At 40.8% G+C, this 16,602-nt stretch overlaps 2 protein-coding genes across 5 annotated transcripts in view; one reads left to right on the forward strand and one right to left on the reverse strand.

Moving 5' to 3' along the window:
- Window positions 1-305: 305 nt before the first annotated feature.
- LOC121905897 (endonuclease domain-containing 1 protein-like) lies at window positions 306-3,217 on the forward strand. The gene is made up of 2 exons (XM_042424478.1): window positions 306-1,448; window positions 2,271-3,217. Exons 1-2 carry the CDS (start codon window positions 930-932, stop codon window positions 2,805-2,807), a joined length of 1,056 nt encoding a protein of 351 aa, XP_042280412.1. The 5' UTR covers window positions 306-929; the 3' UTR covers window positions 2,808-3,217.
- A 2,821-nt stretch (window positions 3,218-6,038) lies between these two features.
- slc4a7 (solute carrier family 4 member 7) overlaps window positions 6,039-16,602 on the reverse strand; it is a 57,684-nt gene continuing 47,120 nt past the window's right edge. For 3 of the 4 annotated variants that reach the window (XM_042422684.1, XM_042422685.1, XM_042422681.1), the window contains exons 14-25: window positions 14,267-14,512; window positions 13,182-13,287; window positions 12,419-12,580; window positions 12,214-12,327; window positions 11,476-11,637; window positions 11,130-11,381; window positions 10,269-10,337; window positions 9,237-9,410; window positions 9,019-9,150; window positions 8,755-8,846; window positions 7,957-8,064; window positions 6,039-6,790 (exon numbers count right to left, since the gene is read on the reverse strand). In XM_042422684.1, coding sequence (XP_042278618.1) covers window positions 6,709-6,790; window positions 7,957-8,064; window positions 8,755-8,846; window positions 9,019-9,150; window positions 9,237-9,410; window positions 10,269-10,337; window positions 11,130-11,381; window positions 11,476-11,637; window positions 12,214-12,327; window positions 12,419-12,580; window positions 13,182-13,287; window positions 14,267-14,512 — 1,699 coding nt within the window. In that variant the 3' untranslated portion in view covers window positions 6,039-6,708. The remainder of the gene's footprint in view (window positions 6,791-7,956; window positions 8,065-8,754; window positions 8,847-9,018; window positions 9,151-9,236; window positions 9,411-10,268; window positions 10,338-11,129; window positions 11,382-11,475; window positions 11,638-12,213; window positions 12,328-12,418; window positions 12,581-13,181; window positions 13,288-14,266; window positions 14,513-16,602) is intronic. The other variant, XM_042422682.1, reaches the window with a different exon arrangement.

The following is a 16,602-nucleotide window of genomic DNA, read 5'->3' on the forward strand; positions in this document are numbered from 1 at the left end:
CAGGTGAAACTACTCCGAGTTGATTAAACTGACTCAAATCAGCTGTTCTGGAACCGGAAACTCAGAGTTTCCTATCTCAGAGTTCAGGATTAGACTCAGAGTTTGTTGAACCTGCTTTGTGAAACGGACCCCTGGCGTCAACATGTGCCTGGAGTAACCACTTGTGATCAGATCTCACTTCCCTGCTCTAAATGCAAATAAACACGTACATCATTTCCATTTGCAAAGACCAAATGAGTTGTTTTTAACTGTTGGGAGGACTGCGGGTCTGCTCCGTCCAAAGCTGTGTTCAACTTGTTTGATAACAGCATTAACAAATATACAATGCATCATGTTCCCTCTCACAAAAATCAAATACCTGTCCTGTTGATTTGCTCTAGCGCCTCATCAGAAAACATATGTTGTAAGCACTGGTGTTAGCATTAGCTAGATAAACCTGAATAGTGCAATTTAGTTCATCAGACATGTGGCCGTCTCTGCATCATGGTGATGTTGTTACTCTGGGATGATGTTGTCGTTCTGGGTCGATGTTACTCGTTATAATGCTGTTTCTGAATCAACAGAAGGCATCTTTAAGCCTAAAGAGTATTATCTTATTTCAATTATTTTTTGGTCACTACCATCATGGCATTTATACCATGGTGTTACCATAGAGTTATTTAAGTGCAAAAGTCGTACTTTAGCTATACAGGAATTTTTCCATAGTGGTAAATTATTTATACAAGTGCTGGTACCACAGACAAACAAAAAGATATAACCATACTGTCAGGATACTCTTAAGGTAAGAAATTCAGAGACAAAAAATATCTGGCATCAGGAAGGAGTCTAGTTTGTAGAAAGGTCAAACCAGTTTATTGAAAAAGGCAGCATTTCTCACGGCCCCACCTTTTCCACATTTGGCCTCTTTTATCAGTTCCTCTCTGAGCAGGATGTGTAGTTCCCTACTGTACTGCAATACTTCTGCAAATCCAATCCTGACAAAACTGAAACTACCTGATCTGGAGATATGTGTCCTGTCAGCACAGATAAGGCTGATATGCACCGTCATTCACATGTGGGGTTGGTTCGGTTTAAAGTTCAAACCATCCCTTCCCAGCCATAAAAGTCAGCCAGCCATCAGTAAGAAGGAACTTTACATAGATAATATCTCATTCTTCATCATGAAGCTCCTGGTCTCAGCGTTCCTGCTACTGGCTCTCAGTTATGCAGCCACAGCTGAAGTTGTCGTGTCGTTTACAGGAAGATGCAATAACTTCTTCTTCAAGGGTCAACCACCCATCGGGCCAACAGGTGATCAGTACAAGAAGATCTGCCAAAAGAAAACTCAAGCAGGCGGTTATGAATATGCGACGCTCTATGACACCAGCCGAAGGATCCCTGTCTACTCTGCATATAAGTTTCAGGGACAAGGCAATATGAGGAAGACGACATGGGACATTGAACCTCAGGTTAGTTGCTGATTTTCACCCTTCTGTGTCTCTAAATCTTGTACACAGTCAGAAGGTATTAAGATAGCAGATTAAATGTATGTATATAACATTAGATATATTCAGTGTTACCATGTTAAAACAATGACAAGCAAAAAAAAAGAGACCATTTTAGCTCAATTGTTTTAATACCTGCACCGTATATAGGAACAGAGAACAGGGTTCCCGTGAATCCTTAAAAAGTCTTGTATTGTATTGTCTTGTCTTGTATTAGATTTTTAGAATTTAAGGTTATAAAATGTCTTAAAAAGTCTTATTTTTTAACTGTTGTAGGTCTTAAATTTTGAGGTGATGCCTTGTTGCATGAGAAATATCTCCCAACAGGATTCACTCATTTAAATATCCAGCTCTTTTTTTCTTTTTCTGTTAAATGTAATTATAATTAAAATTATAATTTTAAATTCAAATGTTTTTTTAACACAAAGTTTTATGTGACGTTCAGCAGTTCATTGCATTTGCCATTAATTTGATTAGTTTGTGATTTTACATGATCTGGAGATCCAGAAATATATCCATATTAATATTGTCAAGTTGATTTCAAACATGAAGCTCAGCTCTAATGTGCATTTGTTTTGCTGTGGAGAGGATGTTATATTTTCTCTATCCAGGTCTTTGAAAGCATTAAATTTGATTGCAGCAACCCTGAGAGAATGTATACAGTAAATAATATTTTATTTTGTATTTGCAACATTAGAGACAGAATCAATACAATCTTCAGATGGCAGATGATTCAAACAGTAGCACAAAAATTAATTGAGATGCTGTTTGTTTTGTCCTCTACAGCTGGACGACCAGAACGGTGGAGACTTCATGGCTTCTGAGGGCACTGTCAGGAACGGCCTTGGCCGAAGGCAAGCTGTGAATGAAGATTACACCGGCACCGCAAGAGTCTACGATAAGGGACACCTGCTTCCAGTCAAACATCGAAATTCCCAGTCATGTGCGGTCGCCACCTTCACCCTCACAAATGCTGCTCCGCAGCATAAAACCTTTAACCGCGGAACTTGGAGGGTAAAAGAAGCAGAAGTGGCAGACACGTTGACAACCAACTGCTTGAACCGTGGTTTTCATGCCCATATTGTTACTGGTGTGGTGCCTGGAAATACAAACATCAATAGAAGGGTTAATGTTCCCAGATATTTCTGGAGCGCCTACTGTTGCAGAGACAACAATAACAGACCTAAACTCTCTGGCGCCTTCTATGGGAAAAATGATTACACCAACAGAGTAACATCGATCTCAATAACCAGCCTGGATGCCAGGCTTACCAGAGCCTATGGCGCTGGTTTCCAGGTGTTCTCAGATAAATGTAGTTCCTGAACGTGACATCAGGCCTCCCGAGTTTCAAAAGGCCAGTTAAGATCTTCTTAGTTGCCCCCCCCTTCCTTTGCAGGCAACCTGTATCAGGAAAAGTATCCATCTCTGCTGCAGCCTACAAAGGCAAAAAGCACTAATTTCCGTGACTGAATTTTGCTTTTGTACAGCAGGATAGCCATCATCTACTACCACTATCTGCTGCCCCAAGGCTAACTGCAGTAATTACAGTTTTGATCGAAATTGCTTGCTAATTATGCTAATGTTAGGTAGCAGTAATGTTAAAGGACCAGTGTGCAAGATTTAGTGATATCTATCAGAACAGACTTGGTAGAAATGGAACATAATAATCATAATTATGTTTTAATTAGTGTATAATCACCTGAAAATAAGAATCATTGTGTTTTCATTACCTTAGAATGAGCCTTTTATATCTACATATGGAACAGGTCCTCTTCCACAGAACCCGCCATGTTTCTACTGTAGCCCAGAACAGACAAACCAAACAACTCTAGAGAGGACCTCTCAGGAGTTTCATAGCCTCTGTAGGTTCTTCTACATGCTTGGAAATGGAGGATGGTGGGTTGGAGGGTATTCTGTTGGCTGCAATCTGCAACCTCACCACCAGATGCCACTAAATCCTTGACACTGGTCCTTTAACAGAGATTGTCTGAAGGAGTTGTCTGCCAACAAAGATGCTGCATCAGAGAACAAATGTATTCACAAAGTGGACCATTCAAAGTTATTGAAGACTCCTGTGACAGAGACGTACTTATGATTACTTTCCACAACCGTTTTTTCATGCATTTCTTTTGGACCACAGCCCCTACAGATACAGTTTGCTCACTGACCTACAGTACATATGTATATATATGTATTTTTTAATTTGTGCGAGACTGTGTATTAAATACTGTAACAGAAATCCAGTATACATGAGACAACAGAGTAATATACTCTGACGTATCAGGTTATAGCTTGTGTTAATCAATTCATAATATGAATAAAAGCATTTATATCTTTTATCCATATATTTATCTTCACACATAATCGCTCCTGTTGATTGCCTGATCATTATAACCCTGCTTCTGCATAGAAAAAGACATTAAAATGACCTGTTCATCATGAATAAACATGGTTTCTGAGTCAGATTTGTCTGTTTTTTTATATTTCCAAAATGTTTTGATGTTTCTTATGTAACAAAGCTGAAACCACATAGTAGTAGCCCCTTTGGTATAAACTCACTCTGAGGTTGACATAATCCACTTCTAGTCAGATGACAGATGCAGAGACCACAGGTTATATACTTTAACTTACCATCTTTAGATAATAAAGGTAGAAAACATTGTTCCTCTGAAAACCTAAAATGGAGTCATGTGACTCTGTTTGGTAGTCAGGTGACCAGGACTTATGAATGTTGTGTTCATTCATAGTTAAAGACAACAGAGTTTGAGAATTTCATTTGATATATCACATTCACACTCCTACATGATTTAGATTGACTTTACACCTGCAAATACATGAGCTGTCCAAAACATTTCAAAACAGAGTCATCAGTGAAAGGCTTCATATTAAAGCCTTGAGATGAAGAAGCATATCGGTACATTTAATATTTTTAGATGAACAATGTTTTTCAAATAAACTAAAGTTTATTAGTTGGAGTTCAGTGTGCTTTCATAGTAAAAGGCAGCATGGATTGAGTCCTTTCAGGTGATCTATCACATCACACTCTAAGTGCTTTGGGTTAATTACACGAAAGCAAAACTCAGCCCTTCCTTTTCTCCATCCCTTCCTCAGATCTTGGTACTCAGTACATTTTACAGTTTTAGTGAGTTCTCAGTGCAGATAGCTAAGTGATCCTCCAAAGATCGGCGTCCGTAGCAACCCGTAGAAACCATCCACAACATCCTGAGCACTGATAGGGAGTAATAGGCAGGGTCCTAGAGTTATGGTGTTGGGGTCAGGGTGCCTATAATTCAGTTCTTTCTATGGCCAGGGGACAGAGTGGAGAATAGAGTAGTGTAGCCTGGACAAGAGACTTAACTATAGCTCTGAGACTTGGCTAGATGCTGTAAGATACACACTGACATCTGTGAACATTTGTGCATTCGAACATGCATATGCAAAAGTGTACATATTTCAAACCAATTGCCAGAAGAAAACGTTGGCATTGAACGTTTCTGCAAGCCACAGAAACGAATATATATGTTTCAACACGTGTAATACGTATCATAACTCTGCATCATTCACTAGCCACAGCCTTGTGTACCAGTTTCCCTCGTGTCTATAAAATTTTGTAGTATTTAGTACTTGTAGCTGTAGAATTAGTAATAAATGTGTATGTAACTAAAGTGGACGTATTTGTGTTTTCTTGTGCTTGCATCTCAGTCACTTAACCTTAAAAGAACTATAACCTCACAAATCATAATTAGATGAATAATAATCATAATTCAAATTGACCTCTCTTGTGTGGCCAACAAGGAGGATAATTTCCCGATTATTATACACAATTAGTCTTTTATTATATATACACACAGTTAATTTTATTTAATTTGTCTAATTTCTTTGTTTAATTGTGACACTGATCAAGTAGTTTCCTCTCCCTTTATTAACAGGACATTTTGATGGACTTCTATTGTGGGACAGAGGATACATATATACATAGTACTTGATATGAGTACATGGTACTCATATCTTGAAGAGCTCATAATACCGTATTATCCCACTAGAACACTGCGCTCCCAGTATGCAGGCTTACTGGTGGTTCCTACAGTCTTTAAAAGTAGAATGGGAGGCAGAACCTTCAGCTATCAGGCTCCTCTCCTGTGGAACCATCTTCCAGATTCAGTCCGGGGTGCAGACACCCTCTCTATGTTTAAGAGTAGGCTTAAAACTTTTCTTTTTGATAAAGCTTATAGTTAGGGCCGACCAGGCTCGCCTTGGATCAGCCCTTAGTTATGCTGCTATAGGCCTAGACTGCTGGGGGACTTCCCATGATGCACTGAGCTCCTCCTCTTCCTCCTCCTCCTCTCCATCTGTATGCATTCATGTAACATCAATGCATGTCACTAACTTTGCTTCTTCCCCGGAGATTTTTGTGCTTTCTCATCTCACAGGAAACCCTGGGTTGTAGGCCAGGCCTTTGAGGTCCTTCACAGTCCTGTTGGCATCCTTCCCTGACTGCTGCTACTTAATCTAAACTCTGGTTGTTCATTAACGAGTCAGATCTGACAGACTCCATGTGATCATCACCAAACTGATTTTATTGAAACTTTAAGAAGAAACTATGACAACAGCGGCTCTGACATCATTCTCTTGACCGCTGCAGGCAACAAGGTGAGGTACAACCATCCACCCGCACACACACACACACACACACACACACACATACATATACAAATATACACACAGACATGTACACAACTTAAATCAGCATGATGGATTAAATAAAAACTCTGTCCTGCGTTGGACCTGTTGGAGGTGAAGAGCCTCGTCTGCTTCATGAAAGCAGAAACAGAAATTTAAAATGATAAAATAAAAACTTTGGGTGTTTTTCAGATCATCAGTCTGGAAAATCAGGCGTTTGGCTGAGTCTGTGTTTCAACAGCCAATCACAGCGCGGCAGCCTGAGTAAAAACCAACCAAAGAAACCTGAGGACGCTGTTTCCAAAAGTGGCGGCCATGTTTGCTCCTGGTGGCGGAGTCTCCGTGTTTCACCATAAAACGATGAGAAAATAAATCGTTCACCTTCGTCCCGAGAAAACGCAGGGTGAGAAGTACGGCACGGCGAGGTGATGCCTGATTGGTCCTCCTGCGACCTTTCACCTCAGTTCAGAGAAGACGGAAGGCGGCAGCTCCGCCCTCCACGTCCTCCGGACAGCGCCGCCTGGTGGCGAGGAGCAGCGGTGGATCATAGCGATGTCTCGGCGTCCACGACTCTCCGCTCGTCTTCGCTCTCCACATTTATCTGAACGCTCGGGAGCCTCTCCTGGCTGGAAGACACAACACCATCATCATCATCATCATCATCATCATCATCATCATCATCATCAATAAGCATCATCTAAATTCAACTGTGCTGAGACCATGTATGGAATTCTGGAGTCTGTCAAATTGTGTAAAACCAATTAAAATATATTTTACACAACCATCACACTCCTCTTTCTAACCAACCACCAAAACACCCTAGCAACCAAGTTCCAAAAAGCCTAGCAACCAAGTTCCAAAACCCTAGCAACCAAGTTCCAAAACCCTAGCAACCAAGTTCCAAAACCCTAGCAACCACCCCACGCCATCACAAACCATCTGATACCCATTTATACCCTAGCAACCACCTGGTTACCCCCTAGCAACTAACTTCAATATCCTAGCAACCGCACATTAATGTATTTCCCAACACCACCAAACACAAGAGCAACTACAGTAGGGCTGCGACTAACAGTTATTTTTATTATCAACTAATCTGCTGATTATTTTCTCCATTAATCATTAGTCTCTAAAATGTCAGATAACATTGAAACATGTCCGTTATAATTTCCTGCAGCCCAGGATGATGACTTCAAACAGTTTAAAACCCCAAAGATATAAAACAGAGAAAAGCAGCAAATCTTTACATTTGAGGAGCTCATTAATTGATTACCAAAATAGTTGCAGATTAATCTTTCAGCTCTAAACACATAAAACCATAATAATAATAATAATAATAATAATACATTTTATTTACACAACACTTTTAATAGACGCTCAAAGATGCTTCACATAAATAAACAAATTGCAGTTACAACAACAACAACAGAACAGCAGGAGAGACACTGTGGTAAAAGTAGAAAAACTCAGTAAAAGAGAATAACACTCTAGCAACCAATTAGTAACACATTCACAACCACCCCCAAACACCTTAACAACCCCCAACAACACCGTAGTAACCATTAATCACCTGGCAACTGTCTATTAACATCCTAGTAACCACCTTTAAACGTTGTAGAAACCACCCATAACATACTAGCAACTACTTATAAACACATGAGCAACAATAATCTCTTTGTTAACATCTAATAACCCCTTAGCAACCCCCTAGCAACAAGTGTCCCAGTCCAGTTAATCTCACTCCTGCTTTCTGCTGATAGTCACCTGTTGAAAGTAGATACAGTCTGTTTACCTGTTGCTGTATTTCAGAGCTTTGCAGCCGTCAGAGTTCATGGAAACTGATTTCCAGACGCCACTTTTGGCCATTTCGTCTGAGATGTTCACCTCCGATGGGTCACTGCTGCACAAAAACACACACACACACAAACACATTACTCTCTGCTATTATTATTATTATTACAGTTATTTGTATTATTATTAGCAGTAGTAGTAGAATAGTTATAGTAAAACAAACGTATAACAGTAGAAAACACGACAGTGTTGGACTGTTTGTCGTAAGGCTGTAGGTGTGTTGATGGTTATCATGGGACTCGACTCCTGTATGATCAGCTGATAGTACTGAAGCTTTACTTTACATCAGGGTCAGTGAGCAGTTTTCATTTTTATTCATTTGAGAATAAATCTGTTTTATTCCTTCATAGTTGTGTAAGTGATAGTAAGTGATTCACTGATTTATGCATATTAGCTTCAGCTAAACACCTTACATCATATCTGTTGCTTATCAGTGTATAACAATGTTTATCTCTGTAGTTCCTGTTAAATAAACTAAGAAAGGAAAGAAAAAAAATTATGGTTGAAGCAAAGTGCTGTTCAGAGAGGCCAAGTTATGTTATGTCGAGTTACTCATCAGGTAAGTTTATAAGATGTTACGAAGGGTTGTAGATTTATGAAGACTCATGATGATTTGATGTTAACTGTAAAAGGGGAAAGCTTCACTTTCGTTTGGGGGACGGATATTTGCCAGGTTTGGTCCATCAGCTGCTATTTGCCCACCGCTGCAGGCTGAACGTGTGTTCTGTTGTCGACTCACCGTCCTTTCAGGTTTTTAATCGGGATCTTGAGGAGGTTGCTGCTGTCGTACGGCGGATTGCCATCAACCTCCTCCAGCATCCGCTGAGCATCCTGGAACACACACGCAGACACACACACGCACACACACACACACACACACACACACACACACACACACACACACACACACACACACACACACACACACAGTGTTGGTGAGGAAACTGCACCACAGAGTCTGTTTTTTTAGATTTTTTTAAATGAGCCCAGTTTTGCGGCTCACCTCCTTCTCCTTCTTCTTCTTGTCGTCCTCCTTCTTCTTCTTGCTCTCTGGTATCAGGTCGTCCAGCCAGCTCAGCTCTCTCTTGGTGAGGCAGAAGTCCAGAAGCTTCCGGACGAACACCAGGGCCAGAACCTGCAGAGCACAGCGAGGAGGAGACAGGTTATTATGTTAAATTATTAGTAACAAAATAAAACATGTCGTCTCTCGGTTCGTCTCACCATCATGGGGAAGATGACGGCGGCGGCCGAGGCCTTGATGACCCAGAGGACGATGAGGCAGGTCAGCTGCACCACAGTGAAGATGTGGACCTTCCACAGCGGAACGTAACGCAGGTAGATCAGGTCCGGCTGGTGTTTGGCCGGCATGCCGAACAGTTTAATACGGTCAAACAGCTGCAGAGGGACGGACAGATGGACGAGACGTCAGAGACTCTGAGACATTTTAACAGAGACTGGAGCAGCAGAGACACTGAGACATTTTAACAGAGACTGAAGCAGCAGAGACACTGAGACATTTTAACAGAGACTGGAGCAGCAGAGACACTGAGACATTTTAACAGAGACTGGAGCAGCAGAGACACAGACATTTTAAAAGAGACTGGAGCAGCAGAGACACTGAGACATTTTAACAGAGACTGAAGCAGCAGAGACACTGAGACATTTTAACAGAGACTGAAGCAGCAGAGACACTGAGACATTTTAACACAGACTGAAGCAGCAGAGACACTGAGACATTTTAACACAGACTGAAGCAGCAGAGACACTGAGACATTTTAACAGAGACTGAAGCAGCAGAGACACTGAGACATTTTAACAGAGACTGGAGCAGCAGAGACACTGAGACATTTTAACAGAGACTGAAGCAGCAGAGACACTGAGACATTTTAACAGAGACTGAAGCAGCAGAGACACTGAGACATTTTAACAGAGACTGGAGCAGCAGAGACACTGAGACATTTTAACAGAGACTGGAGCAGCAGAGACACAGACATTTTAAAAGAGACTGGAGCAGCAGAGACACTGAGACATTTTAACAGAGACTGAAGCAGCAGAGACACTGAGACATTTTAACAGAGACTGAAGCAGCAGAGACACTGAGACATTTTAACACAGACTGAAGCAGCAGAGACACTGAGACATTTTAACACAGACTGAAGCAGCAGAGACACTGAGACATTTTAACAGAGACTGAAGCAGCAGAGACACAGACATTTTAACACAGACTGGAGCAGCAGAGACACTAAAACAGACCTGAATGCCTCTGAGCGAGGACACTCCCATGTAGAGGAAGACTCCGTACAGGACCGGCATTGGAATGAACTGAAAACCAGAAGGAAACATTAAAAATCACACAGTGAGACAGAAATATCTTTACACTCTTCTACAGACATAAGAACATGTTTTTGATAAATATAAAATAACCATCATCACCATCAGTAAGCATCATCATTATTAGATCACTTCATAATTGATCAATCAGTCTGTAAAATGGTTTCAAGTAAATTAAAATTGCTTTTCATACATAAATAAATAAAAAGTTCTGTACATCACTCCAGTTTTCTAACGACAACAACAACCATCTAATAAAGCTGCAGCAACCACCTCCAACACTTGAAGCAACCATGTAACTGCATTATGTGTTGCATCTTTTAATTAGTAAATATCATACAGGACATTATGCTAAACTATCAGACACTCAATAATATTATTGTCTCTTTTTATTAATAACTTTCTCATTTTAAATCTTATATATTTTTATAGGGTGACTTTGAAACATCTGTCCAGGGACTGCACATGAAAACTAACTCTCAGAGTTTATTAATGTGTTCTGTTACATAAAGCAATAAATAAATTAATTAATAAATTCCCAAACACCTTATCAAACCACCCAGCACATATTAATACCTTAGAAAACTCCTAGTATCCCCTAGCAACAACAATCAACAGCCAAGAAACCACAAATTAATGCATTCACCACCCCAAACACCTCAAAGGAGCAGTGTGCAGGATTTAGTGACATCTAGTGGTGAGGTTGCAGATTGCACCAACTGAATAACCCCAAACATCAACACTCAGGTGGTATCTGTCTCCGTGAGGACGGCGGTTGTTCACCTTGAGGACGGAGGTCATGAAGACGGAGCAGCCCATCAGGACGAAGATCATGAAGCCGGTGACTCTCTGCTCTCTGATTCCCAGGAACTTTGGCTGCTCGCCGGGCGCTGCACACTCCGACTCCAGCTTCAGACTGTTGACGTGGGAGATGGAGAGCACGGTCGCCGCCACGAACCACGGCAGACCCATGATGGAGCACACGCCCAGCATCACCGCCACCACCAGGAGGTCCAGGTGATAGCCACAGCCTTTCTACAACCGAAACATCCACAGGGAGGGGAGGTTAATCATCTGGCTGCTCCGTCAGAGACAAACCTGTCCTGTGTGAGCCGTCCGTCATCCTGACCTTCAGTTTGTTCTCCTTCCTGTTGACGATGACGGCGGTGATCTGCTGGTCCATGAAGACGAGGATGGTGCAGAGCAGCGCGGGGACGGCGGCAGCCAGCAGTGTCCACCAGGGGTTCGGTCCCAGCGGGGAGATCAGCCACCCACGAGTGTTGGATGTGGGCTGAACGGACAGAGAGAGACGGCAGCGTTACAACATTAAAGGATATGTTCAGGTTTTTTCAAGTCTGTCTTTATACAACACTGATGTCCCATCATGTACGTGAAAGGTTCTTGTTTGCTGTTACAGTTCCTTCTCTCCACACTGACCCTGAACGAGACAACACCGTAAGAGATGAGGGACGAAATCCACAGCTCTCGTTCCAGAGTTCAGCTTCAGCAGCCTCAGTTAGCTGAACTGAGTCGGTATCTTCCAGAGTTTCAGTCTGTCTATGTATTCATTTACACCGAGCTCCTCGTCAGCTGTTATCAGCTCAACTTGTGACATTTTCTCACAGCTCCTCCTCTACTGAGCTGCAAATGGTGTATTTACGTCCATTTTAACAGCAATTAGCCACAACTTCCTTTCAGGATCTCTTAAAGGAAAACACATTTTTACCATCACTTGTTTCTTTCACAACACAACAGCGGTTTATTCCAGAAAGAGCGTTTAAGAACAAACAACAAACCCTCCTGACAGACGTTTTGAGCGGCAATAAACACAGACAGACAGAAGGGGGGGGGGGGGGTCAGGTGTTACCTCGAAGCGGTCGGGTACGTGGAGTTTAGGTGAGGGAACTCCCACCAGATAATCCACCAGCACCATGATCATGATGGTCAGGAAGACGGCAAAGTCACTGATGGTCGATCGAACCTGCAGACACAAAACGTTCATGACTGAAATGTCGTCCAGGTTTTCTCTCCGCTCACATCTTGTGTGTGAATGATGGGGCAGACAAACAGACCTTGGTGGGGAAGTATCGTTTGGTTTTGAACTGTTTGAGGAAGGAGGAGAGGAAGAAGGTGGTGAAGAAGAGGATGATGGACCAGAAGAGGACGTCGGGGGTGTAGGGACCTTCATGGCTGCAGGCCGAGCCGACAAACTCACCGTGTAACGTCTTACAGTCCTGCAGAGAGAGAGAGAGAGAGAGAGAGAGAGAGAGAGAGAGAGAGAGAGAGAGAGAGAGAGAGAGAAAGAGAGAGATTGTTCCAGTTAGAGCTGCAGTTCCTCTAATTTCCACCAGATGCTGCTGTGATCAAACTCCGACTGTATTGAAGTAAATGTGAAAACCTCCAACTTCTCTCTACAAATACAAAGTCAATAAAGCTTTCAGACAACAAGTTCAGCTCTCAGCAGATAATTTCACTTCTCCTGATGTCAGTCTGAAGGGAGACTTTCCGAATAAATGTTCAATTAAGGAAATATAAAGTAAGAAAGGTTAAAAGTTTATGTTCAAACAAGCTGTATCTGCCAGCTGTTTGGTGGGAGTTTTTCTAATCTTATTTGTGTTTCATTCTTCTCCAAAGTGCCCTTAATCTCTCTTTAACCTCAACAGCCACTGATTATTATACTTAAACCCATCTTATAAAACAAGCAGTCTACTTGTTTATGAATATAACTATTGTTAAGAAAAGAGATAAAAATCTGTAGATATTTTTCTTGGATTTGCTGCCGTTTCTTGCAGAAAACATCAGAACATGTGATGTGTTACTATGTTTATATCAGACCTTGACACCCAGCTGATCCCATGAGATGTTGTTTGCGCTGTAGCCGTTTTGGTTCCAGATCTGCAGGGTCTCAGCCGAGGCGTTGGCTGGTTGAGAACACTGACACCTGAAACAGAACAACAGGTTAAAAAAACCCAAAACACCAGAGACAGAAAAATTCTTCTAATAGTGTCAATGAAAACTACAACGAAAAGGACTCGTTGACAAACTTTTCTCATGATAAGACTAAAAACTATAGAAAAAGTAACCTTTGAAAATGAGAACTATGTCGAAATGTTTTATATTTTTCATCAACAAATAAAAACTGAACTGTAAACTGGTGGTGGTGATAGCTGTAACTTCAAAATGTTTACAGGACATAATTAAAAATGCTCAACAAAAACTACAATAAAATGTCTTTAGTTGTTGTTGTTGAATATAATAAAATCAAAGAAATAAAATTTGACTAAAACTTTTAACATTTTTGTGAAAAGACTTTGATCAGCTGCCATGGTGAACGCTGCTCTACTGAACCTGATGATTGATTAGACACCAGTCCAGTTATTGATTAATTGAACCATTTAGATTTTAATCAGGACAAACTTTACATTTTTACTCCACTACTGGTGAGATTATCAAGAAGTTACTGGGTAACAATGTTAAGTACAGGCACTAATGTGAACTAGATGAGTCATTTTATCTTCAGAAAACCAGCTGAGTTTAGCTGAAAATGTTTCTCTAAATCACAGGTTTGGACGAGAACTCTGGACGTCCTTCACAACAACTTCTTTTTCTTTTCACATAGAAATAAAACTGTGAATGTGCTTGGTAGAAACATATCTTAAAAACTAAAATGACAAACCAAAATGTCTGAAGCTCCTGAACCACAGTGACTATTTGCATAAATACAGACACATTCTTTGACTTTTGTAAAGAATGTGGTTGATAAATACTAAGGAACTGCTGCTCTGGAGATTAATTCATAGAGAATAATCCCAGTTTAAACTCCAATCCAAATATTGGTCAGAAAAATTGCAATTACATATTTTCCTTGAATCATTCAACCTTGATGTGTACGGCGTCCCTCCCTGCTGTTGCGGTCTTACGTGTAGAAGGTGAGGTTGTCCAGGTGGTTCTGCATGTTGATGGGGAAGGACTCCCCGAGGTGGACCAGCTTCTCCAACGCCTCGTAGATGAAGATGATGCAGATGAGGGCGGCGAAGGCCTCCTCGGTGAAGCGTGTGATGTAGCAGACCAGCGAGCTGGCGTCGGTGGCGACCAGCAGCAGGCAGAGGAAGGCCGTCCAGAGGCCGATACTGGTCCGCAGGGACAGGTAGGACAGGCCGTAGTCACTGAGGACAACAGGAGATGATGGGAACAGTAAAACAGATATTTTAGGGACCGTACTGCTGGTCATCCTTCCTTTCCTCCAGGCAGATGTTGGTTTAATCATTTTTCCAGAAAAATCTTATAAAGCAGAAATCTCTCCCTGCTTCATCAGACGATAGTCTGAGATTTAACAATCAGCTGCTGAATGAAAACATTTCTCATTAAAGAAACGGTTAAATTCACGTCATACTTTTTCCACGTTTGCTCTTCTAACCTTTGGACAACAGAGACGGTGACTGTGATGCAGCTCTTAGCAGCACCAACAACTTTTTCAGAGCCCAAAGTGACGTCGACCAGAAGTCCAAAAGCCTTAAATATTCAGTTTTTAATCATATAAAACAGAGAAAATAAGCAGATCCTGATATTGGAGAAGCAGACACCAGAGACTGGCATTTCATTTGATTGACTCAGTCAGTTAAATCAATCATCACAATGGTTACAAATTAATTTCATGTTGTTCATCTAATTGATTAACTGATTGTATGTTAGAAAAAGACTGAAACCAGCGGCTGCCTGAAAGGAAATAAATCAATGAGGAACATGAAGTTTACAGGATTTGTAGTTTATGATTATGTAATTTAATGATCAGGCAGGTTAAAGGCATTAAAATGACTCCCACAGAGTCACAGAACATCCCTGCTGGTGTTTGTATTAATCCTAAACATTCACAGTATGTTCAGACAGTCCAGTCGGTTTGCTGATATGAGGTCCTGACCACTGAAGTAACCAATCAGAGAGCAGAATGTTAAGTAACTGAACCCTAACATGATCAATACTCTCCCTACTGAACTGTACTGAAACTGCAGTTCAGATGATTCTGGTTTCAAACCAAATGATGAACTGATGATCTGAGCAGACACAATATGAATTAAACTAATCTATAGATTATTTTAAAAGATACTCATTTTATCGTTTATGTGTCTTTACATTTGAATCCTGCTGAAGAATCTGAGCGTCTGAAACCACAGAGAGGAAAGAGGTCAAAGGTCCCAACAGTTAACAAAACGCTGGAAAATATAAATACTGTTATGAAATTTAGAGAATGTCAGTGACAAAGACTGAAGCTGCATTTTGAGTCCATATGGATTCACCAAAGGGAGAGAAATCGGAGGCTTTATCTTGTAATTATGACTTAGATCTAGTTTTCTCTGTCTGTTCAGCTCGAACAAGATGCTTCATGTAGACAAAGTCATACATCAGCTATCAAAATTCATGACTCTATTTTGAATATTACGGAACCAAAAATGTTTGTGAAAGCATCTCAGCTACGAGAGAATTATTATTGGCTTCTGGGGGGAGGCTGATGAACTGAACTCAGTCAAATGATGTAACACTATTTGCTCAACCTACATAATTCGGGTCTGTATGGGTCTATCAGGTCACTGCGGGTCTTTCAGGTCAGCAGATACTGGATGACTGAGGTTCGTCTTTTAACGACATCAGCAGGTTGAAACTGTTGAACAGACGCTGAAAGATCAGTGAGCTCAAAAATATGACGGCGTGTGATCTTTATGTAGAATTTAAACAGGAGCTTAAATTGTTAAAGTATCTGTTGCATGAAAAGCAGAAGCAGAGAGATGCTGTCTGTATGTTTAGGTGAGGACAGCTGTTTGTTTGAATGTGAGAATGTAAGCATGATGAATTTATAGAGAAAGTTACTCAACAAAGTTAAAATTATTTAAACGGCTCATCTATGTTTAAAATTACAATCAGAGAAGCCAAAAGTTATTTATAATGTGTCTTTTTGAAAAATCTTTTTCCTTTGTTTAGGTAACATTTGTTGTACTTTATCCATGTTGTGTTATTACTATACTGTAAGTTCTGTTATGTAATAAAGCAGCAATAAAGTAAACGTTTGCCGTGTCGATACAGCTGGAATTTCTAATGAGGTCACAGAATATTTTGTAACACTGTTATCTAATTATGAGATATTATATGATATTATATGAGTCATTATTACAAGGTAAAGCCTCCGGATTTTCTTCTTTGGTGTTATGTGCTTTCATAAACCTGCCACATGTGAAGAAACTCAAAATGCAGCTGGATCACAAAA

The sequence above is a fragment of the Thunnus maccoyii genome, chromosome 10, assembly GCF_910596095.1.
Source record: "Thunnus maccoyii chromosome 10, fThuMac1.1, whole genome shotgun sequence".
NCBI classification, from domain to species: Eukaryota; Metazoa; Chordata; class Actinopteri; order Scombriformes; family Scombridae; genus Thunnus; species Thunnus maccoyii.